Raw genomic sequence first — 26,638 nt, forward strand, 5'->3', positions numbered from 1 at the left:
AATGCATTTATTGTAGTATAAATTTTACATCATAGTAAATATTGTATCAAATTTAACACAAAATTTGTTATGTGTCAAATTTACATCACTTTTTGGCACACAATTAAAGCACATTTTTTGGTAAATGAGTTATATTTTAACTGTTCATCTCTTATTTACACCTCCATATTGGAGATGCTCTTAGTTTTAGGATTCAAACTTCCTGCTAATGAAAGGAGATAAAAAAGTGAAACGGTTTGAATTATACTGGTAACCAAATGAGAATAAAATAAGAACATTTCTCATATCAACCGCACAATAAAAAAAAATCATTTTGTTTTATCCAGGATTATCACTCTAGCATTCTAGACACAGGCAAGTCCAGCGCAGTTTATAGATAAAAATATATACAATTTGTTAAAGGTAATAAAGGATCTTCAAAATTCATTGCTCATTTCCAACGCCTAAGATCCACTGTGCTAGGTGGGTCAGATGTGGCTCTGCTTGGGAACTACTGCTGAGTATTGGTCCAAGGCTCTGAAGTTCCGTGTTGAATTCTCTCTCAAAGTTGCTGCAATTCAATTTCTTAGTGTAAGGGAAATCTTAATTTAGGAGGGTATGGAAGTCAGCCAAAAATTTTGAACTTACAGTATGGCTTCTGTGACACTTGTATTGCTGGAACTTAACTTTAGTGCACGAGATGGGCTCCGTGACTTCAATTGCTTGGAATTTTCTGTCACTTTTGAATTATCAAATGATTCCTCTATGCTGGGAATATCGATAGACGATGTAATTAGCCACTGTGTTGCTGCAGCATACTGTACGCATAGAGATTTAAGTTTCTCCACTTTCTGCATTTTAAGAATTTGTTATACTTTATCAAATTAAAGGAAGAAAACATAAAGGCACTAATATGCTTGCACTTTCTCCACAAGGATGATTTCATTTTTGCTTATTAGGTTTCTCAAACTATGTAAAGGTCATTTGTATATTTGTTAAAAAGGTTCCACTTAAAGAAGATTTCAATCTAAGCAAAGAAATGAGAGAAATCTTTGCTTGTTTTTCTTTACGTATGTCCAACTGGTTATCTGAAAGCACAAGGCTATGAATTTATTGAGGAATTATATCAGCACTCAAAAGTAAAATTAGATACATAGCTAACCTTGAGTAACTCAGGCAAAAGAAGCAAACATTCTCTCAGACACTTGTCAAGAAAAAAGTCATGGTGCTGGATAACCTGTTTAAAAAAGAACCATGTGAGAAACATGCGGCGCATCATCTAAAAGGATGTCAAATAAAATAATGTTCTCCCCTTCAACGTAAAAATCAAAAGAGGGAAATCCAAAGGAAAAGTAAATTCTGTGAAGGAAGACCTCATCTATACTCTTTGCCGACTGAAGTCTATTATGCATCACATGCCAGTTTGGTTCAAGAACCTGAAAACAATTACTTTGTCATAGGCTGCAAGCAAATAAAATCCTCAATTCTAAGGGAAATCATACGACTGCCAAAACTCCAACTCAGTTCTTGAAAGAATACGAGATTGTTATCTTTATATTGAGCAAAATTCTATACAAATGGTTCCAAGCTATTCGAGATACTTGGTATCTCCCTTAGGTCTAGACAGACTCTTAACAAAAATCTTACATACTCACTAGTAAACTAGACTTAAGAATTTAGGTGGCGTTTAGTTGGGACGAATGAAAATATAAGAATAGGAATGAGAATAGAATAAAATTTAAAATACATAAAAGAAATTGATAAAAATTCATTAAATTTTCTTATGTTACATTGGAATGGTCTTTCCTTCCATTTCAAACTGGAATAGTCATTCTACTAAAATAGTGGAATAGACCATCCATTGGAATGACATTTCAATACTTTAAAATGCAACTAAACAAAAATATATTGATCGGATCGCCAATCCAATAAATTCTGATGTGGAAACCATCAGACCTAAACCTTAATAAACATCTGAATATTGAAATATTATCTCTATACCTGAATATTTACCTGAGTGTTTTTTTCCACATCAGAATGTACTTTCTAATAGTTTTAATTATATAATATTGATATTTTATTTAAAAAAATTATTCAAATACAAAACATAATTAATATATTAAATTTTTAAAAAATTATCAGAAGTGTGCATAAATCATCCAATCCAATAACAACCGACCGATCCAATTACAACTGATCACCAAATATTGAATATCCAATTGTGATCGGATCGGATTAGATGTTATTTTTGAATATCCAATTGTGATCGGATCGGATTAGATGTTATTTTTGAATATCCAATTAGATCGAATCGGATGTTGGATAGGGTGTCCAAAAATTCAATACATCCAACATCCAATTGGACTAATTAGTATTTTTATTTAGTTTGAATTGGTATAATTAGATTTTATATTGTTATACATAAAATATATTTTTATATATAAAGATTAACATTAAAATTTTACTCTTTTTTCGAATCTAATACATACTAGACTTAAAATATTGGATGGATCCGATCCGATCTAAAAAATATAAAGTCTAAAATATTGAATAAATTCAAATTAAACCAATAAATATATATGAAATACATCCAACGGATAGAACCGATATCGATTAGATGACTGAAATTAATTGAATCAGATCGGATGATAAAATCTAACATTCAATATATAATTGGATCGGATCTGAATAAGCCTAAAAATATTAGATGTGGTCCAATAAACACCCATAAAAATTATGTTTCAAACATGCTAAATACGTATCAATTTCATATAAATGGGCAAAGAAAATAATCATATATTAAAAAGTAAACAAATAATATTTAAATTAAATAAAATTATAAATAAATTATTAATATTATACATGTGATATGATCTTCAAAAGGATCTCTTTAATTTTTTATGGTATGTGACACAATACTAACATTGCTTATATTTTATTATTGTAAATATTTTGCATTAATGCAATAATCAATATATTTTAGGTTATTATATGTATATGTTTTTTCCATTTTTGGATGCCTAGTGTGGGCAGTATTGGTTTTGTATGGCCAGTATAATCAGTTTTGGTTTTGTATGCCAGTAAGTCAGTCTTCGTCTTCAGGTTTAATTTTGTATGGCCAATATGGTAAGTTTTGATTTGTTAGGCCAATATGATCTAAAAAATATCAGATATAATGGAGACACTTGAAGTATTGGAGACAAGCACAGCACAAATAAGTCCTAGTCTTTACATTATAGAATTAAGTGTGACGATATTTATTTAAATTTTATACTTATTAAAATTTGACACTAATTAACTTTGTTCTTTATTTTGTAGGTGTTTTATTGGTAGGGTGGATTGTCGAAATTAGAGGTTTTCCTTTCCTTCCTTATATTAAGGTTTTGTTGTAAAACTAAGATATCTCTGCATGCCCTTAGATAGACAATGGACTACTTTAGATGGAAAAAAATCTTCTACTTATTGCGTAAAGTAGTTACTTTTGTTATTTTAATCTTTATTGATTACTCTGACACAATACTAACATAAACCTTATATTAGACAATATTGTATATAAGTAAAATGAGGTTACTGACTTGACTTGATGTTGCATAACCAAAAAAAAAAACATAGCATATATGTCTAGTTTTTCAAGTAAAATCCTCAATACTATGTCAGGAAAAACTGATAAATGACCCCATATCGATATCCCTACTAATTGATAGATCAGAATTCTACCATTTGGTAACTTCTCAAAGAACAAACTAGCAGCTCATCTCTTCAATCCAAATTAAATCCTAGCATGTGACACTTTCTCAAATTACAAAATAGTAGTTAATGGGATAATGCATTGCGAATATCCTGTATATTGGCTGCTATTGTAGTGAGTAGTAGATGAGCTGGAATATAGTACTTACTGTAGCAAGTAACTCTACCACTCTACCTATTTTATTTCTTGTTGATTCATTATGGAGTGAACATTGGTCGGATTGCAACATATACTATTCCACCCAATATAATTGTCGGGTTGTAGAAATTTAATTGTAATCCACCTAATTAAAAAGAAAAAAAAAATTAACTTGCCAGATAATTTTGTCGGTTTATTTGGGTTAACCAGTCCTAATTGTTATAATTTTTCTTTTATTATTATTGCTAGTTTTTAGTATCCAAAATCATTAGATTTAGAATTAATAGAAGTATAATATTTATATTCAAGCTTAAAACTATAATAGTCTAAATTATTGTTCAAAACTAAAAAAAAAAATAGAACATTAATTGAATTAGTGTTAAGCATTAAACAAACATTAATCCTTAAGAAATTAAAATATATATATGTAAATTAAAATAGTCTAACTTCTAAAGTTCAATTTTTACTATCAATATCATTATGACATTATCTATAAATCTAAATATCAAATAAAACATCAAAAAATTTAAATTTTAAATAAAAAATAATTAAATTATTTAACATAATTTATATAATATATTATATAATTTTTTTTACAAGAAATTGTAAATCGATTTATTCGAGTTATATTGGTAAGAATGGAATAATTTACAACCAACCCAATATATTTATTGGGTAGTTTGGATTTTCGTTGGATTATTTGAGTTGCATATTTTGTCGATTTATTCAGTTTGGTTTGGTTGGTTTACTTGGAATGGGCGTTTTTCTGAAATTTTTGAACACCTATAGTTGTGAGCTATGAACATACAGGGTTTTTTTTTTTTTTTTTTTTTTTGACAAAACGAATCAACAAGTTTCTGTCAACGTGGTTCAGCAAAGATTTATAATGTGAAAATTAACAAACAGAGAGGGAAAAAAGGCGTACAGCAGACACATGTAAGTGTGATGCCAAAAGGAGCTAAATTCAATGATTGGAATACACAACTCAAACAGTACAGAATGGTGATTCATGCTATAAACGAAACCACAAAGGAGAATTCAATGAGAGAGAAAGAGATTTGGGTGCACCTCAAATGTTAGATAGTGTAGAAGGCTGTTAATAAATTTAAGCATGCTGCGACAGAGCAATGATGATCTGGGAATGGCGGTTCCACGCATTTTAAGACTACGAACTCCCTGCAGTCATTAAATTAGAAGAGAAAAAAGGGAAAGTACTGTCTTTAGAAATAACAGTTGATAGAGAAGTAGATCATACTTGATGAACTTGCCAAGCCCCACAAAGCTGACGATCAACATGTTTGCAGTGGAAAAGAAAGCGGAAAATCAATTGATACTTGGTTAGGGCTTTTTTAGAGATAACTATTGACAATGGCCATCGAACCTGAAAAAGAGTGAGACAATGTTCATAGTGAGCTCAATCAGTTGCATATTCGTATGGATATGGCCACATTTGAGAAGGGTTATACCCCAAAAATTAACCACATTCCAAAAACAAAATTGATACAAGCAATATAATTTATAGAGCCAGTAAACTATGTCATTCAGCAGTCTAGCATTGAATGAGGGTATGTATGAATCCTTCATCAGGAACTCTGTGCAGCGGAAAATCCTGAATTTGAGACTTTCTACCAAAAACATTCTCTTAAACCCGTAATCATGATTTCTCACTGCAAGGTGCACTCTCAGCAGTCACTTTAGACCAGCAACTGCAACGTACTATGTTTTGAATATTTTTTTATACATTTTGGGGACTTGAGCCCCACCACTCACCCAACCACTTGAGCTAGGCTAATGCGGCCAGACAGTCTTTTGGTAGTAGAAACATCCAAAACTTTAACTAGAAAACAAGGGTAACCTCATATTGCTTTTTCAACTTAGTTACATAAAATGATAATTTGATGAAAGAAGATGCCTACTCGAAACAGACCTTGTAACTCAATGAAAGCGTCTCAAGACCAGTTACATTAACTGGCTCCCCTAGGTCATTATCGTGAGTATTTCTGCTATTTTCATCATCTTTGAGAGTCCCTAGTCTTTGGAGCAAAGAACATGTTTCCTGAAACAAAAGAAAAAAAGAAAACAAATAGCTGCAGATTTATGAAAGGTAACAAACAAGTTTCTCAGTTGCAGACAAGAGAATGAGCTGTTTACCACACAACATGTTAAGTCCTCATGGCAAGGATCAGCTGCAGCTGCTGTAGTACGCAAAGCAAGGTCTAGCAGTGACTTCAGCAAAAAAAACCAGTCATTAAGCCTTAATATTCTATGAGATTTACATTTTATGTGAAATATCCATGAAAGGTAAGGACCAAACCTGCAGCTTTTCAACAGAAATCTCATCAAGCTTTTTTGTCAACTCATCCTTAGCTATATCCATAAAATGGACCAGGAAATCACCCTGTAATACATATCACCATTTTAGAACTTCATTTATGGGTAAATAAAAGATTAGCAATACACAGGTACAACACACTTCCAGAAGAAAAATGAAAATGCCGCTATCGCACACCCAAATTGAAACATGCACAGGCCTGCTGTAATCAATTCTCTATAATTCAGCGAAGCTTTTTGTAGAGGAAACAATCATATCAAGGAGATCTACTTCCTGATTCTTATAGAGATGTGGCTTTATATTTTAGTAAATATAAGGGATATTCTCGGATTCCAAAAACTCAAGGGTTGTATAGTGTTGTACTTCACAGGTGTAGCCCTAATCCCTTTCTTATATAGGTTGCCGCTGTACCTTGTCTATAAAAGGGAGAGTAGTTCTGCCTCTCTCTTTTTTTTTTTTTTTTATGAATATAAATACAATATACTTTCACCTGATTATAGTGTTCTATTTATCATTTATTTTATTTTTCTGGTATACTATACAGCAGACTACAATAATATAGATAGATTTTCAGTTATCCTTTTCAGAATAACTGAATTAATAATTGCTCAATTCTACTGTGTCAATAACCATATTTGATTATTTCACGGAAACAAATAATTTTTTCTAAGCGAAATAAATTTCCCTACAGCATAATAGTTCGTTTACACATAGAATATAATAACATATTTATCATAAGCCTAATGTTTGTAAATATAAAAGAAAATGGTGAATGACAGTTTCTGTTTTGTTAATAAAGCATCATAAGTTTTTTATATACCTGGTCAAGCAAAAGATAGTGCTTTATAGATCGCAGTTTTCCCATAAGATCATACTGCAATAAAAATAGCATAATGATCATGTAATAATGTAAATACAGTGCCATTTAGATAATACGGCATGGATAAAATATTCTCTCAGAATTTCAAATATAACAAGATACAAGACAACACATTTCAGAAATAAATTGAGCTTCACCTTTTCTTTGATGAGATTAAGGAGCTCTCCACTGGCAAAGTCATAGGCTGATTTTATACATTCAAGATAATGATGATTTGTGCCAAAACTCATCAATTTTGAGTTTTCTGATACAGGAACCTAGACATACACTCCAATTAGTCAAATCTACAATGCAACTACAAGGAGGACAAGGGAAATTACTATTACTATCTTTAATTTTCCCTCCCTAACAATAAATGTTAAAATAATCTTAATGAATGAAAGCAACAATATAAACTATAATAGAACCTGAACACTGTGCCCACATTCCCTCATGACATTTAGATATTTTCCTGTTGTCAAAATTGTCCCAGCGGTATTTGCAAGGAAGCTGGGGATCCCATCTTTAAGACTATAGCGTTGCCTCCAATACTTAGCATCATAATCTTGTGTTAGGCTCTCCTGTAGAATTCTAAAACTGTAAATATCATAAGACAACTTGCACCTGCACTAATTCTGAAAGAAGACAATGTACCTTCTGAAGAGTTTTGTTCTCAGCAATGAAAAATTCACCGTAAGGATCATCAATTACCCCTTCGTAGACCCACCTGAGGTGTTATAATTACCATAGAAGAAGCAAAATAAATTAGAGCGAACTGCTAATTATAATGCAAAAGATGACAGTAGAAAATGCTCAGAGCTGAGAGTGTTTCGCATAAAAGAAGCAAAATAAAACATGATGAGAACCTGCTCCAAATGATATTAAACCACCCGCTAACCAGAGAAACCAGAGTTGGATAATAGCAGATATCAATGGAACAGTAAAGAAAAACTGAAAATGGTGAGTTGTTATTTAGTAAAGTAGAAAAAGGAAGACTAAAGTCTCTTACAGCAGAGAGAGAGAGCTGAGCTCTAGTGATATTGAGAACACTTAATTCTAGCTTATTCCTTCCCACAGACAAGCACGCTCTATATGAGCACTCACCACTAGAAAATTACTAAAACACCCCTCCACTCACTCACAGCCAACTAGCAAACACTCTCACTGTCCATTACCCCTCCTTGTTTACGCATATTCAACTAAAAAAATAGATTTAAAACAAGAATAATCAATTCAATCCAAAATAGAAAAAAAAGAAGGGGCAAAAACAGTATAAAAACATGATATAGAGATATACTATTATTGCCATAGTGCTATCTTGAGCCTCAAAGGATAATTATTTATAAAAGACTAAAATGAAGTCCAACATAAAAGGATTAAAGGGAAAATAATAAAAATTTAAAAATACATCATGTCGTAGATATTTTAGATCCTTTCCAAGAATTTACACGAACATGTGCACCAGATAGAACATTTTAAAAGTAAAGTCCAAAGTCCAGAATCAAGTGAACATTTTCAAAGTGAATTGAGGAAATTTCACCGTGAACAACAAAGTAATATTGAGAGATGTGCAGTATGTACCTCTCTAATATGCTAAGGTATGCATTGCTTGCACATTGTGCCATCTTTTCTAGCAAAGATCTTACAGCATTATCACCAGCCATTGCCTTGGCCTAAATATTGCAAGAGTAAATCAATTTGAATAACATTGGAAAAAAAAAAAAAGAGGACCTTTAGCCTACAGCTGATGAGTGAAGCCACAGCGTAATGACATTTTTTGTTCCAGCAAACTTTAGTCTTATGTACGAGATGTAACCTGGCTTTGCAAGAGGTTCAGAACTGCAGAGCCTGCATAATTGTTAGCTGAAGCCTTCTGTATGACAGATGATAATGCCTGCATGGACCCCATCATTGGCTGCAACATACCATTTTGAGAATCCTGAGTAAACAACCTAATGACCTCAATGCAAATAAGAAAGTTCTAAGAGAAGCCAAACCTGACAGTAAAACCACAACCCTTGTAGTGAGAGTCTTCCAAGCCGAAATTGATGTTCAAGCTGGGCCACCATGGCATGGTAATCCTAGAAATAAAAAACAAAAAGACACATTCAGTGAGGTGAGGCATATTAATTGTATTAGCAAATTCAGTAATACATAGATTAGCAACCAAAACATCAAAGCATATTTGATTTGAAGAGGAAATTGCCACAAGATTAAGATAGATTTGAATTTGAATGTTCCAAAAAACTAAAAAAGTAATACAATAAGACCTCGTCATGTTCATCTTTACTAAAAAGTAATACAATAAGACCTCGTCAAGTTTAATGGAATTGGTGCAGCTTTTGGAACATGTGAACATAGCTCATTCATCGATTGATGGTAGGGGTTGGAAGCCAGAATATGGAGGCTCTTTTTCTTGCAAATCTGCCTTCCTTTGGTTTACCTCAAGTCACAGATCGAGGGACTTAATGTGGACCAAAACTCTATGGAAATGTTGCGTTCCAGTAAAAGTAAAAGTTTTTGGTTGGTTGGTGGCTCTAAGGAAAGCAAATGTTCATGAAGTAATACAAAAGAGAGGACCATACATGGCCATTTCTCCGGGATGGTGTATCTGTTGCAAGACCAGTAATGAAATGATCGAGCATCTGTTCCTTCATTGCACATACACTCAAAAAATATGGACATTACTTTATCAAGAACTTAGGTTGGAATGGGTTTTGCCATGTTTGGTGACACATGCCCTACTAAGTAAACCGGTGGTAAGCAAAAGAAAAGTTAAGCTTTGGAGGACTACAATGTTAGCACTACTTTGGGCTGTGTGGAATGAGAGAAATAGTAGAATTATTGAAGGACAAGAGGGATTAGCAACCTTTGTTTGGGAGAGAATAAAATTTTGGACTGCCACATGGATCTTTAAAACCGAACACTTTGAGGCCTTTTCTTTCCTAGACTTATGCAGGGATTGGAGTGCTTCGATGTAAAACTTGGGATTTCTTTCTTTTTGTTTGCTTGGTCATTCAATGTGCTAACTCATTATATTGTTATAATTTTATGTACCATGGTTTTCCTCCGCCACAAGTGAGGCTTTAATAATATCGGGGGAGCCTTGCCAAGTGGGCTCCTTCTCTTTTTTCAAAAAACCATCCTATACAAAAAATGAAAAAATTTCAAGAGAAGCTCATAGAGCGGATCCGCTATCTTCGGAGAACGGATGGAATGCGTATCTCGGCCAAAAAGCGCATGGAGCGCTTGGTCGACATGATCGCGGGGGAAAGCAAAATATTCCAAATGAATCTCCAGTTTTGACTTTCTTTTTCTTACAATTCAACTTTAACATAAAAGAATTGAGTTCAGCCAAATCGACACTACTTTAGTTCATTCTACTAGTTAAGAAAATCCAAATCACAGGGTTTGACAGATACAGTAGAGCACTGCAGTTATTTTACTGATTAGGCATATTACACAGCAAATTAACATCAATCTGAACTAAAAACTAGAAAAAATCAATGACTTGCAGTGAAGAAAACCTACTAGAAGCAGTGCCCGTAGTGCAGCAGCAAAAGCATGGTTGACCAGGCCATTCTTGAATTGTGACCTTGATTCAACAAATCGGTTGATCAACATGAAGCTTTCACACAACGGAAAAATCCGCTTAGCTAATTCCTGAAGCAGTATGTTTTAACCAGCATAGACAACTTAAGTAATAAAGCTAGAATCAGCTGTACAGAGAAAAAAAAATATGATGATTTTACTTCTTTAAATGAAATAATTGAGCAAAACCACATGCTATTAGTGTCCCATTTTGAGAAATTTAAAAAAAAAAAAAAGAATCATTGTTTCCCTCCTTTTATTTTTTTGGCTGGTAAAGCTTATTTCAATAGCCATATAGTCCAGAAATCAGAAGTAATAAAGCCACATTACATTTAAAGCACATGGCAAAACGTATTCAATTATACAACAGCTAAAAGCATGCACTAAACCGCACCTGTATTGCTAAATCCATGGACGCATCCATCTGGAAAGTAAAATCATCCTCCATTCCACGGACCCTTTTAATGGAAATGTATCTTCCTTCAATTCCAACCAATGCAGAAAGTAGGTCATCAATAAGAATAAGTTCCTGCATAATCAAACAACATCAAAATAAGAACTAATTTTCATTTATTTCCAGTTCACAAAATGAAGTTACAAAAACGAATCACAGAATATCTCAATCGAGGAATATAAATGCTACCTGAACCGCAGCATTGTAACACCCAATAGGATTGTCCGATCCCAGGCTGCAGAATTCAAAAAAATAAATAAATGTGTTCAGTTTTTGCTTCAGTGTTACCTAAACTTATTGCTGAATCGATACCTGAAGGAATCAACGGAATGACTCTTCGTTTCGGCGAAGCGGGAGGCAGTCTTAACTTCCTGAGTAGAATAGAATCGAATAAAATCCCCAATCGAGGAACAATGTGAAAATCATGGAATGAAGAAAAATAAGTAAGAAAGGGAAGAGGTGAGAGTGACCTGGTGAAAGCGACCAGTGAGAAATGGCCTGTCTGAGTTCCATGGAGGGGTTGAAGGAGACGATAGCGTGGAAGAAGATGTGTCCATGAATACGGACAGTGGGAGAGAGTAAAGTAAACACAGCACTGAAACTCAAATCAAATTTGTAAATCAAACTAAGTTTATTTTACATTATTATTATTATTTTTAAGAAATACAAAAGATATATTATTTTCTTTGATTTTGGATTTGTTTCCCGCTGCCCTTGTCACCCAAACCTTGCTCTTCCGGGACTCACAATAACTAATATTATTCAATCAATTAGCTTTTCTCAACATAATCATAATAATAATAATAATAATACTCATTCAAAAAGAAAAAATAAGGCTAATTTGGATTTTTTCTTTGAACTTTGACATGTACCAAATTATGTCCTCTGAATTTTTTTGACCGTTAAAAATTCTCCTGAACTATTGAGATTGTTAAATTTAAGAACTTTTATCTAATTTCATTTAATTTTATTGTTTCATTGATTATTTATGTACTAAACCATACTCCCCAGATTTTGATATCTACCAAATCATGCCCCTCGAACTTTGATATGTACTAAATCATGCCCCCTGAACTTTTATCTATGTTAGATTTTTAACGACCTTAAAAATTCAGGGGGCATGATTTAGTACATGTCAAAGTTCGGGAGAAAATATCCTAATTAGCGAAATAATAATAATAATAATAATAATAATAATAATAATAATAATAATAATAATAAAGTAGTGTCTTCTCCCTGTGAATAAAGCGACAGTGATGGGGCTCAGAGATTTTTAGGTTTTCTTTTTTCGATGGGTATGAGAAGAATAGTGTAGCGTGTAAGAATTTTGAAGATTTGTAAAAAAAAAAATATTTTCATTGTTAGAAGAACTATCTGTCGAATAAGATACAATAAATTAATAATCATTTTTTAAAAAAAATTAAACTCTTATTAACAACAATCAGAGTTTAATACATCAATAAGAAAAGAAGGAAAATCCTCAATCCAAGTCAACTCACCATCCACTCTAAGTGCATGTACAACTAATTCATGAGCAGCCTTATTGGTTGTACGTCGAACATGAATTAGGGATACCTCAGGAAAACTAGAAAACAAACTAGCAAGATCATCTAATAAGGAACCTAGTTCATTACAAAAGGAAAAACGCTTCAGGAGACTTGAAACCAAGGCTAAGCAATCCTACTCCACCACATGAAGAGGAAGACCAAAAGTGAGACCAATCCAATGGAACCATTAATGCTAACCAACAAGCAGAGAATAAGTTCAAAAAAGAAATTACAAAAAAGGAAAGAAAGTAAAAGGTCAATCCTAATAAGTGAAAGAAATTAAAATAAAGAAAAAAACAAAACTACAAACCCGTTAAACAATGACCATACACCGGAGAGAAAATTCTCCCTCCGGTCAACTCACTCCATGAGTCTAACACAAATACTCTATAAAAGTAAACTGCCTCCCAAACTATACTTACCAAAAACCATAACCTACCATCCTGAGAAAACTAAAACATTTAGCAAAAAAACTATAAATCCTAACAGTAACACTATAAGATTACCTACCTAAAGAGAACAAGAATTACAATATCTAAAAGGTGAGAATAGCAGCAACTTCTCAAGATTGGACAAAACATACACCATAAAAGAAACATCATTGCTCACCCTCATAACAAAAAATACCATAAACAACAAAGCAAAAAAGGTACACCTCCTGTCATAAAACCATTAATGTCATAAACCATACCAAATAAGGATCTACATAGGCACCCAAGCACATTCCTAGTAGTATCTCGAACTATTGCCTCAATTCCTATAGTATTAGAATTAACATCCAGCGACGCATCAACATTTAGTTTATACGCTCCCAAAGGCGGCTTAATCCATCGTTCTGGAGACAGGCATTTCGACCCCTTTATCATAAGATTGGGTCTCGAACATTAATTATATTCATTAAATAACTTAAAGATTTGTGAGACCACAACATCAGGAGGGTTGGCTTTGCAACCATGGACAATTTAGTTCCTTTCACCCCAAATATACCAAGCTGCAACAAGGAACAATTCGTAGTCAGATCTAGAAAGTACCTCCGAAGCCTTTAGAACTATTTGCATGAATGAGATATCCATTGAGAGATTATTTAATAGAGTAACACGTAATTCCTTCCAAACTTTCTTAAAACCACAACATAGGAACACAACATGACTATTTGAATCCACACTAAAGCCACATAAAGGACAATTAGTATGATCGACTACTTTCCTTTTTTGAAGTCCCAGGTACATAAGGAGAGCATCATGAAACCCACGCCAAATAAAGATTAAAACTTTCTTTGGCAAATAAGTTTTTCGAAACTCTTTGCACCATACTGAGAACCAACTCTTAGAAGGGGAAGGATTAAAATGAGCCAACTGTGTTGCCACAAAGTATCCAATTTTCACAGAATAATTACCTTCAACTGTATAGTGCCATATTCAAGAATCTGCTTTCGGAAATTTACTAACTGGTAAAGAACAAATGCTTTGTTGATCAGTCGCATTAAACAACTCACTCACAATTTGCATATTCCAACCACTCATTGACTCTTCAATCAAATCACGTACCAACAAATTAGGATTTGCTTGATTAGAACAGTAAAGCCTAAATGTGACCGGCCGCAACAGCCAAGGGTCCTTAAAGACTAAAATCGTATCACTCGTCCCAACTCGCTTACGCAACCCTTTTGTTAAAAGAGACCTTCCACAAATTATGCTCCTCCAAACATAACTAGGTGCATGTCCAACTGTACTCAAAACTAAAGAAAACTCGTAAATTAAAAAAAATTATATTCACAATACCATCCATAATAACAGATTATTAAACGTCAGATCAACACACCAAAAAGAGCCTAAATAGAGGAACCAACCTCCCCACTAAAAAAACTAAAAGAATTCAAGCATAACATTGAGAATAATTGATTTAGATCCTTTATTTTAAGAAAAAACTGATCGCAGTCCTACAAAAATAGGCATAAAAACCCCACTCTAAAATTAGAAAAAAAAACATCAAAGTCGTAAATAAGTCAACCATAATCAAGTCTATATATATCCTGTTGGGTTTTATGCCCTAAATAAAACTCATTTCAATATAATCAGATTTACTTATTAATATAGATCAGAAATAACATTTAATGTTGCATGGTTCACATGATTTATTTCATGATTATATGTACATAATGTATAAATTCATCTGAAACCCTTTTCACATACTTGATCCTGTTTATTGTGCCGTCAACACATTGGAAAGTAAACATGACTATGTGAATAAAGTTTCCTAGATTTATCAGACATAGGGTTTTACTGATATGATAATCTACAACAGAGTTTACTTGCATTTGGAGAAGTGCTATGTTCTTTCCAGAGCATTGGTTAAAGTAAAGCTCAGGTTGGATGCATGGAGTATGCATCGGAAGGGACCGATATTGAACTTTGACTTAGATTTAATTAAACTTACCGTAAAATCTATTCAAGTCAATATCGCCTAGTTGATCCTAGATCAAATGATCTTAATCCTGTTATGATTAGGCTCAATCTTGAAAGGCTATTCGTGTTCCTTGAATTGTTAGTTAAGCCTACCTTTTGGTCAGGGTGATACGTACTTTTTGGGAACACGGTAGTGCAATTGAGTGGGAGCGCTATCATAAACATGGAATCTATAGCTTCTATCTGGCGAATAGTAAGCAAAGGATGATCTCCTTCGAGCTTGACCAAACGAACATAAATGGTGGAGTACTCATTTCACATAAGCTGAAATATCATTTATACGGGGTCAAGTGTTTTAAGGAATAAATACATTGTAGGGTGTAACGGTAATTTAATCCCTTTACAGTGTAGATCATTCATATAGAGGATCATTGATCACATTAGGATTATAACAATGGATAACTAATGATGTGTCTGTTGGAAATTATTTTACCAGGATCTTAGATCTACTCACAAGTATGTTTATTAACATCCTAAATATGAACTTTCTAAAACGATGAAATAAACACATATAAAGTTTAGGAAACCTTACATTGGCTGCAGCGGAATAATATGACTCCTTCCGTTCAGATATCTAGCCCTTGATTCCTTTCTGTAGCAGAGCATTATCAATATCTGAACCTGGATCTCTTTCTCTGAATCCTTGATGCTGAAACTCCTTTTGCTGAATGTCTTTCTTCACGATCTTCCTCACTATGATTGAGGTATCACTTGATGTGTATGGCCACTACTCATACACTAAGGATTTCGAAATTCTAAGAAGAGAGAGAGTGGTCAGCTAAAGATAGGGAGAGAGAAGGCTCAGTTTTTCTGAATCAGAAAGTCTGAAGAAAAGTGTAATTTTCCTGAAGCCTTCACTATCTATTTATAGCATTCCACTAGGGTTAGATTTGAATTATATGGCATTAAAATAATGAAAAAATCAATTTAAAATGCTACAATAGGTGGCCGGCCATGCCTTTAATGGATTGGGCCTTGGGCTTTCCAATTTTGCAATTTTAACACCTTTTGTATCTGATTTTCTCAAAAATGCCAATTTCCTAATTCAATCATTTATATGCCAATTCTAACTATTTAATAACTATAAATAATTATTAAATAATATTGTCATTTATCATATTTATTAATTGAACCATACAAAGTATCATAATTAACAAATATGCCCCTATAAACTCTTTCTTTACAATTTCGCCCTTACTTAGTGAAAAATTCACAAATAGACATAGTCTAATTTGAGAATTATAATTGATTAATCAAAACCAATTACATGAGTCTTACAAGCAATATTATCTCAACTAGTGGGGGGACCATGGGTCTATATAACCGAGCTTCCAATAAGTAGATCAAGAATTTAGCACTAAAATTCACTAACTTATTAATTCTTCGTTGAATCCACGCATAGAACTTAGAATTGCACTCTCAGTTATATAGAATGCTCTATATGTTCCACCATATAGACACATCATTAGTTATCCATTGTTATAATCCTAATGTGATCAATGATCCTCTATATGAATGATCTACACTGTAAAGGGATTAAATTACCGTTACACCCTACAATGTATTTATTCCTTAAAACACTTGACCCCGTATAAATGATATTTCAGCTTATGTGAAATGAGTACTCCACCATTTATGTTCGTTTGGTCAAGCTCGAAGGAGATCATCCTTTGCTTACTATTCGCCAGATAGAAGCTATAGATTCCATGTTTATGATAGCGCTCCCACTCAATTGCACTACCGTGTTCCCAAAAAGTACGTATCACCCTGACCAAAAGGTAGGCTTAACTAACAATTCAAGGAACACGAATAGCCTTTCAAGATTGAGCCTAATCATAACAGGATTAAGATCATTTGATCTAGGATCAACTAGGCGATATTGACTTGAATAGATTTTACGGTAAGTTTAATTAAATCTAAGTCAAAGTTCAATATCGGTCCCTTCTGATGCATACTCCATGCATCCAACCTGAGCTTTACTTAACCAATGCTCTGGAAAGAACATAGCAGTTCTCCAAATGCAAGTAAACTCTTGTTGTAGATTATCATATCAGTAAAACCCTGTGTCTGATAAATCTAGGAAACTTTATTCACATAGTCATGTTTACTTTCCAATGTGTTGACGGCACAATAAACAGGATCAAGTATGTGAAAAGGGTTTCAGATGAATTTATACATTATGTACATATAATCATGAAATAAATCATGTGAACCATGCAACATTAAATGTTATTTCTGATCTATATTAATAAGTAAATCTGATTATATTGAAATGAGTTTTATTTAGGGCATAAAACCCAACAAACTCCCACTTGCACTAATATAAAACAAAAAGTGCATTTCAAATAATCTCAACACCTTGATATACAAATCAAGTGTAGTAGTAGTAAACTCCTCGTAATAGGATCTGAAAGGTTGAATTAACCACAACCTTTTCTCCACCATTACTCTTCCTTAATCACAAAATCATTGATAATGTGAAATTCCTCTCTATATGTTTGCTCTCTTGGGATACTGGATTCTATACCTTTGGCAACTACTTTTGGTTAATCAGGAAATTAACACTAGTAGTTTAAGGCAATTTGGAATGGTGTCAAAGATGTATAGAACTTTCCTTAGACTGAATAAGTACCTTTCCTGCAGCTTTAACATTCAGTCCCTCTCTGGTAGACCTAGAGAATTCAGATAGGTTTTTACACTTCTCCAAAATCACTATTCCACCCCCAGAGTAACCACCATCTTATCAGAAATATTTACTAGCACATAGGCAAATTTCGAAATCTGATATGGTGTAGTCTAAGAGTTTTAAACACACCCTTATAGACTAACATATAGTTCCTCTTCTTAATCTTAAAATTTACTTGATTGTCTTCCAATGTTCTTCTCCTGGATTAATCTGATACCTACTCATTACTCCCACTCAACAGCAAGTGTCTGGTCTAAGGCATACAAAATCATATCTAAGACCTCTCACTGTTGATATAAGAAATTCTTTCATGGCTTTATCTTTTCTGGAATAGTTAAGACTTTTCCTTAGATAAATAAAATCTATATCTAAGAAGTTGTGAAGCTTCTATAGATTGCCATTAGAAAGAAAATGCTTCAGCATCTTACTAAAGTAAGTTGCTTGCATTAGAGTAAGTAATTACCAGGTATACCACAAGCCATAGGTTTAGATAAACTCAAACCTATAATACTAGGAACAAGAAGTTTTGTTAAGTCCATTGAATGGATTTATTAACTAAAATTTCTTTTTATGTCCTTGTAATAGAAAACTTTAGGTTACTCCATGTGAATGGATTAAACCATAGTTCTATTGGCTTTCTTCTTAGTTTCTTATCTTGACAATCCATTACTTGTTTAAACTCACAATGGATTTTAATCACTAGTGTCTCCCAAATCATAAGAAGGTGAGTTCCTAGAAACTCTCCCACTACGACGAGGTACCGTGAATTATGTCGAAGAAAACTAAATGGTATTAACCTCTTTGGTTGTGACAAGACAACAGAGGCAGTGGGATCATCATATATTATATAAGATGATAGAACACTTTTGGAATCAAGAATTAAATATCTCCTTTATTTGCTACTTGTTTTTCAGACTTAGTCATTTTCTTAGAAAAGTAGTATTTGTTTGAACAAAGACTTTCTTATCTATTGACATTGGGATGGTCCACCCCTAATCACTTAGAATAGCTAACAAACCATGGTTAACAGTTCTAGCTTTTCTTAAGATTTTCATTAGGTCATCCATGAATCTAGTAATGATTTACACGAAGTATACAACCATTACATCATTCTGAAATTGTATTACCATAGAAGGATTTAGGCAACGACTAGTAACTAATCATCAACATGCAACTCGAAATTTCTGGGGAGGTAAGTTTGGATATAATTCAAAAATCAATTTAATGATCTTTGAACTGCATATCTACTAACTATTTCTCCACCCCTATCAATTCGCAAGATCTTTAACCACTTACCTTAATGGTTTTAACCATTGCTAGAAATTAATGAAAATTTTTCAAACATTTCAAATTTCTTTGCTACAAGGTATAATCTAGAGTGATCGTTTTAAGAATACAACGAAAAACTCATATCCACCCCTGAATGTACATCCATCTGCGAATGAGATGAACTACTTTCGATGGATATAGGCATATTAACTCTTTGCAGAGATTGATCTTGTCAAATCCACTATGAACAAGATACAAATGCCATAGATTAAGAAAAATGTGGTTGTGTCGTTTTGATGACTTAGGTATAGTTACATCAAAGAGTTCTTAGAATACTGCAAGTGGATCCTGGTCACAGAATACCTAACTCATATTCCATACAGTTTTAATACATTAATAAAAGATGGATATTAAACACTTGAGAAAGTGTAACCGTATTGTATTCTGGAATTAGAAATATAAGAAAATTTGTTTGGATTCAAAAGTTAAAGTCAAAGACTTAAATTCAACCAAATATAATGAGTAATTCTTTCTTGGACCATCACTACTAATACAAACTCTAAGTCAGATTTGCCCATGCAAGTAGGAGATTTCTAAGATTGAGGATTTATATCAATTGGGAATAGAATTTCGGGATTATAATCATAAGCGTCATTTAATTTCTTAAGAGAAAATATAATGACATGAAATGATTTATAGACCATTCATCCAATGATATATTATGGAGCTAATTCGAAATGAATAAGCTAAGAGGAATTAGGATAATTTCGTTTATAAATAAGAATCCAACGATGCTTCGATTAGCGAAAGACAAAGTAATCTTATTTATGTAATCTTCTTGTTTCATATCGTAAAAATACTAGTCTAAGGTGTCATCAATTGATGAACAGCTAGATGTTGCATATACAATATTTATCTTTCGAGATCTAACACTATTATGTATGTCTAATGGTGAAAATCCATTAGGGATTTATCTCATTAGAAAAACAAACATGTTAGACCAACAATGAAGATTCGAAATTAAACTACAACTTAATAACAGAAAATAACATGGTTCAATATAAATTCATACACAATTCAGAAATTATAAACATATAGCAAGTAGGAATGACAAGTGAAAATACTAAAACTTACAATCCTAAATAATTTCCAAGGTTTTTAAACAACCGATACGAGGTCCCGTTTAGGCGAGAGTCAAAGCATCATCCATTGAATAGAGTTGTCAGCTCATCTAAAATGATAACCATTCTAGCAACCTTTTATTCGATCAAGATTGGAATTCAGCGTTGTCCCGTTTAGGCGAGAGTCAAGGCAATTCTATCTTATGAGCTTCCACCATTGTTTCATAATTTGCAAGTCAAGTATGGTCGCCACCATTAGGGTGATCTATACCATACAAAACACTTACAAACTACTTATCATGCGAGGTTAAACGGTGCGAAATTGCTAATGAACGTTCCTCCATTAGGGAGGATTACTCACTAAAACAAACGCGGTGTAAAACCCACAATGGAGATCGAATATCTTAATAATAAAGCTCATTATTTAAAAAGAGTTGTATTTTCTTTGATTCTCTTTATTTATTCTATTTATTTTAAATATATATTTATTTAATTAAAATTTCCAATTTAGAATGAAAAATTCCAAATATAAATTTTAATTTAATATTTATAAATTTTACTTAGATGGATATGAAAATAACATGAATTATTTCCATCTTAGTAATAATTTCCAATAAATATTTAGAAAAATATTCAATTTAAGTTGTTACAAAATTAATTTAAATTAATTTACAACTCAAATTTAATTTTCTATAAATATATATTGCATTTCGAAAAATTAAAGTATATAAGAATACAATTTTCGAAAAATGCATATTAAAATAAAAAATAAATCCTGGAAAAATTATTCTAATTTAATGTTGGCCCAAAATTAATTAATAAAATTAATTTACAACAAAAAAAATATAATTTTCCTATTTAATTAAATATATAAGAAAAATTTCAAATATTTAAGTATGATGATGAAAATCAACTTAAATATTAATTTTCTATTTAATTAAATACACTAGAAAAATACTTCAAGCAAAAATATCATCTATCTAGATTTTCCTTTGACTAATTAATTCAATTTCTAATAATATATTTTAATTCAATTTATTTTAAACTAATCAATAAATGAAAAAATCATTGATTTAAGTTGATCGAAGAATAAATTAAAATAAATAATTAATTTACAACTTAATCTATTTTTCAAGATAAAATTCGAAATTCTAGCATTTAAGAAATGCAATTTCGAAAATTGATTAATAAAATAAAGAAAAAATATATTTTGAAAATTATTTAAATTTAGTTGAAAAAATAAATTTCAACTAAAAATAATTTTCTATTTAATTAAATGTCATGAAAAAGAAATATTTAAGCATGATGATAAAATCAACTTAGATATTTAATTTTCAAATTAATTAAATGTATTAAATTCAAGAAATAAATAATTAAGTGTAGAGAAGGCTTAATTATTAATCTCTAGTTTAATACTAGGAAAAAATATACTTAAAATAAATTGTACCAAAATTAATTATTTAAATAATTAATTTCACAATGTATAATATTTTCCTATTTAATATTAGAAATAATAAGTAGTCTAGAAATTACTATCTAGAAAATATTATATTTGACTAAGTATCTTTTCCACAAAATTTGAAAAAATATCTAATTTAAGTTGTATTAGAAAAAATCTAGAACTTAAATATTTTTTCAAATTTAAATTTAATTAAATATCAAAAATTAAGTTGTAACCACTTAATTTGAAAATATTCCATTTTAAGTTAATATTCGAAAAGATATTAACTTAAAAAATATCTAAAGAATCTTAATAACCAATGCCTAAAATTCCTCAACTTAATTTTGAAATTTTGAATTCAAAAGATATTCAGATTTAAGTTGGTTAGTTGAAGATAACTAAATATCAACTTAAATAGGAATATTTAATGAAAAATTTAAATTAAGTTCCAGAAAGAATCTAGATGGTTATAATTCTATATTTAATTAAATACAAGAAAATACATATAGTTTAGCTTAGAATATAAAATTCTTTAAACTATGATTTTCTAAATTAATTTCAAAATAAATGAAATTAATTATGTTGCTAATCAATTTTAATTAGGTTAAACTAGTGTAATTAACCTAGTACAGTCATTCAAATCAGGCAAATGGGCCTTCACAATTGGGGTGGTTTGTGTGAGGGGGTCTTGGGTTCAAGATGTCGTACCCACTTCTATGGCTCCCAACTCTCACACAAGGCCCAAAAGAGAGGAATTTAACCTTAATAAGAACAACTGTTATTAATTGAATAGGCCCAAAAACTAAATGGGCCTAAATAAATTCTATCAATAACTATGATAATTTATTTTAGCAACATTAACCTATATGCATCTATAATAAAATTAAACACATAGGCTCACACAGGCACACTTTGGATGGGTCCTATCATGTTGCTAGGTCATACACAGATGAAAGAAGATTGTAAATTATACCTGTTACAAATTATTATCTTGACCAAGGGAGCCATCAGATCATTAGATCTGGCAAAAAGTAACCATGGCTATTTGCAATCAAGTAATAATAGGTTTTGAAAACTTACACATAAGCTAAAACACATACTCCTGCAACAAGGTTAGTTGGATAGTTGGATGTAGGATTTATTTAATTTTAAATTAAATATTTAATTTCGAAAATAATTAATTAAATAAATAAAAAATTTCGAAAAATTTTTAAAAAATTTGAAAAAATTCGAAATTTTAAATAAAAATTTAAAATTAAACCTACAATTTTTGAAAAAATTAGGTTTCAACCAACCTAAATATTATTTCAAAAATTTGCTAACTACTTTTAAATTTTAAATGTTATTTTAAAAATAAAAATTAGAAAAGATAAATGAAATATCTTTTCAGATTTTAAATTTAATTTAAATAAATAAAATAACAAAATTTAAAAGTTAGCAAAATATCTTATATCTATTTAAAATTACACGATTATAAATATCTTACTTTAAATTTAAATAAGGTCAAAATATCTAAAAAGATTTAATTTTAAAAAAAATCTTAAAAGATAAGATATAATTAAAAATATCTTAAAAGATAAGATATTTTTAAAATATCTTAAAAGATATTATAAATATCTTATAAAATCTGACCTTAAATTTAAAAAAAATATAATCAAATTTAAAAATAAGATAGATTTTTAAGCAAAAAGATAAATACTAATTCTATTCAAATTCAAATTACACTAATATCTTGAATTAAATTAAAAAAAAATTAAATTAATTCAAAATGATAATTAGAATTGAATTAGGAATAGTAATAGTATATATACAAAACCATACAAAAAATTGGAAGTTAATTCCATGAAAAAGTATGAAAAATTGAAGAAAAAAGAAAAAATTCGAAACTGTACGGACAGTTCTGATCGCAGAAAATATCAAGACAAAACGATTTTGTCAAATCTTCAAAAAATCATAACTAATTCAAATAAAATCCAAATTGAGTTCTGTAAAAGGCTAACTTGCTTAATTGTTTCCATACTATCCAATAAAAATAATTCCAGAGATAAAATCGCAATTATTTTTCACGAAAATTTCACAAACATCAATCAATCATCAAATAACACTCAATACAACATGATACCATCCAAAGAACATACAAACAATCGTTTTAAAGTCCAAATTTCTTGCAAGTAAATCAATTACCATGGCTCTGAGGCCAGTTGTTGGAAATTATTTTACCAGGATCTTAGATCTACTCACAAGTATGTTTATTAACATCCTAAATATGAACTTTCTAAAACGATGAAATAAACACATATAAAGTTTAGGAAACCTTACATTGGCTGCAGCGGAATAATATGACTCCTTCCGTTCAGATATCTAGCCCTTGATTCCTTTCTGTAGCAGAGCATTATCAATATCTGAACCTGGATCTCTTTCTCTGAATCCTTGATGCTGAAACTCCTTTTGCTGAATGTCTTTCTTCACGATCTTCCTCACTATGATTGAGGTATCACTTGATGTGTGTGGGCACTACTCATACACTAAGGATTTCGAAATTCTAAGAAGAGAGAGAGTGGTCAGCTAAAGATAGGGAGAGAGAAGGCTCAGTTTTTCTGAATCAAAAAGTCTGAAGAAAAGTGTAATTTTCCTGAAGCCTTCACTATCTATTTATAGCATTCCACTAGGGTTAGATTTGAATTATATGGCATTAAAATAATGAAAAAATCAATTTAAAATGCTACAATAGGTGGCCGGCCATGCCTTTAATGGATTGGGCCTTGGGCTTTCCAATTTTGCAATTTTAACACCTTTTGTATATGATTTTCTCAAAAATGCCAATTTCCTAATTCAATCATTTAAATGCCAATTCTAACTATTTAATAACTATAAATAATTATTAAATAATATTGTCATTTATCATATTTATTAATTGAACCATACAAAGTATCATAATTAACAAATATGCCCCTATAAACTCTTTCTTTACAATTTCGCCCTTACTTAGTGAAAAATTCACAAATAGACATAGTCTAATTTGAGAATTATAATTGATTAATCAAAACCAATTACATGAGTCTTACAAGCAATATTATCTCAACTAGTGGGGGGACCATGGGTCTATATAACCGAGCTTCCAATAAGTAGATCAAGAATTTAGCACTAAAATTCACTAACTTATTAATTCTTCGTTGAATCCACGCATAGAACTTAGAATTGCACTCTCAGTTATATAGAATGCTCTATATGTTCCACCATATAGACACATCATTAGTTATCCATTGTTATAATCCTAATGTGATCAATGATCCTCTATATGAATGATCTACACTGTAAAGGGATTAAATTACCGTTACACCCTACAATGTATTTATTCCTTAAAACACTTGACCCCGTATAAATGATATTTCAGCTTATGTGAAATGAGTACTCCACCATTTATGTTCGTTTGGTCAAGCTCGAAGGAGATCATCCTTTGCTTACTATTCGCCAGATAGAAGCTATAGATTCCATGTTTATGATAGCGCTCCCACTCAATTGCACTACCGTGTTCCCAAAAAGTACGTATCACCCTGACCAAAAGGTAGGCTTAACTAACAATTCAAGGAACACGAATAGCCTTTCAAGATTGAGCCTAATCATAACAGGATTAAGATCATTTGATCTAGGATCAACTAGGCGATATTGACTTGAATAGATTTTACGGTAAGTTTAATTAAATCTAAGTCAAAGTTCAATATCGGTCCCTTCTGATGCATACTCCATGCATCCAACTTGAGCTTTACTTAACCAATGCTCTGGAAAGAACATAGCACTTCTCCAAATGCAAGTAAACTCTTGTTGTAGATTATCATATCAGTAAAACCCTGTGTCTGATAAATCTAGGAAACTTTATTCACATAGTCATGTTTACTTTCCAATGTGTTGACGGCACAATAAACAGGATCAAGTATGTGAAAAGGGTTTCAGATGAATTTATACATTATGTACATATAATCATGAAATAAATCATGTGAACCATGCAACATTAAATGTTATTTCTGATCTATATTAATAAGTAAATCTGATTATATTGAAATGAGTTTTATTTAGGGCATAAAACCCAACAAACTCCCACTTGCACTAATATAAAACAAAAAGTGCATTTCAAATAATCTCAACACCTTGATATACAAATCAAGTGTAGTAGTAGTAAACTCCACGTAATAGGATCTGAAAGGTTGAATTAACCACAACCTTTTCTCCACCATTACTCTTCCTTAATCACAAAATCATTGATAATGTGAAATTCCTCTCTATATGTTTGCTCTCTTGGGATACTGGATTCTATACCTTTGGCAACTACTTTTGGTTAATCAGGAAATTAACACTAGTAGTTTAAGGCAATTTGGAATGGTGCCAAAGATGTATAGAACTTTCCTTAGACTGAATAAGTACCTTTCCTGCAGCTTTAACATTCAGTCCCTCTCTGGTAGACCTAGAGAATTCAGATAGGTTTTTACACTTCTCCAAAATCACTATTCCACCCCCAGAGTAACCACCATCTTATCAGAAATATTTACTAGCACATAGGCAAATTTCGAAATCTGATATGGTGTAGTCTAAGAGTTTTAAACACACCCTTATAGACTAACATATAGTTCCTCTTCTTAATCTTAAAATTTACTTGATTGTCTTCCAATGTTCTTCTCCTGGATTAATCTGATACCTACTCATTACTCCCACTCAACAGCAAGTGTCTGGTCTAAGGCATACAAAAGCATATCTAAGACCTCTCACTGTTGATATAAGAAATTCTTTCATGGCTTTATCTTTTCTGGAATAGTTAAGACTTTTCCTTAGATAAATAAAATCTATATCTAAGAAGTTGTGAAGCTTCTATAGATTGCCATTAGAAAGAAAATGCTTCAGCATCTTACTAAAGTAAGTTGCTTGCATTAGAGTAAGTAATTACCAGGTATACCACAAGCCATAGGTTTAGATAAACTCAAACCTATAATACTAGGAACAAGAAGTTTTGTTAAGT

At 31.5% G+C, this 26,638-nt stretch overlaps 1 protein-coding gene across 1 annotated transcript; it reads right to left on the reverse strand.

Moving 5' to 3' along the window:
• Positions 1 to 258: 258 nt before the first annotated feature.
• LOC115719657 (gamma-tubulin complex component 2) lies at positions 259 to 11,876 on the reverse strand. The gene is made up of 21 exons (XM_030648777.2): positions 11,572 to 11,876; positions 11,414 to 11,472; positions 11,291 to 11,336; positions 11,042 to 11,176; positions 10,588 to 10,719; positions 9,054 to 9,137; positions 8,873 to 8,971; positions 8,638 to 8,729; positions 7,711 to 7,783; positions 7,485 to 7,637; positions 7,215 to 7,334; positions 7,018 to 7,071; positions 6,180 to 6,263; positions 6,017 to 6,091; positions 5,793 to 5,921; positions 5,121 to 5,246; positions 4,934 to 5,041; positions 1,353 to 1,415; positions 1,142 to 1,216; positions 628 to 830; positions 259 to 550 (listed from the first exon to the last, which is right to left on the reverse strand). Exons 1-21 carry the CDS (start codon positions 11,656 to 11,658, stop codon positions 424 to 426), a joined length of 2,124 nt encoding a protein of 707 aa, XP_030504637.1. The 5' UTR covers positions 11,659 to 11,876; the 3' UTR covers positions 259 to 423.
• Positions 11,877 to 26,638: the final 14,762 nt, after the last annotated feature.

Source organism: Cannabis sativa, chromosome 2 (genome assembly GCF_029168945.1).
Source record: "Cannabis sativa cultivar Pink pepper isolate KNU-18-1 chromosome 2, ASM2916894v1, whole genome shotgun sequence".
Lineage (NCBI taxonomy): Eukaryota > Viridiplantae > Streptophyta > Magnoliopsida > Rosales > Cannabaceae > Cannabis > Cannabis sativa.

Bases quoted from the DNA above. Each gene is read 5' to 3' on its own strand.
- LOC115719657 (XM_030648777.2), bottom strand. From the start codon at position 11,658: ATGGACACATCTTCTTCCACGCTATCGTCTCCTTCAACCCCTCCATGG. The intron at 5,247-5,792 runs GTCTGTTTCGAG...ACTCTTTTTCAG, and splicing joins CGCTTTCATTGAGTTACAAG to GTTCGATGGCCATTGTCAAT. The intron at 551-627 runs GTAAGTTCAAAA...ATTGAATTGCAG, and splicing joins AGTGTCACAGAAGCCATACT to CAACTTTGAGAGAGAATTCA.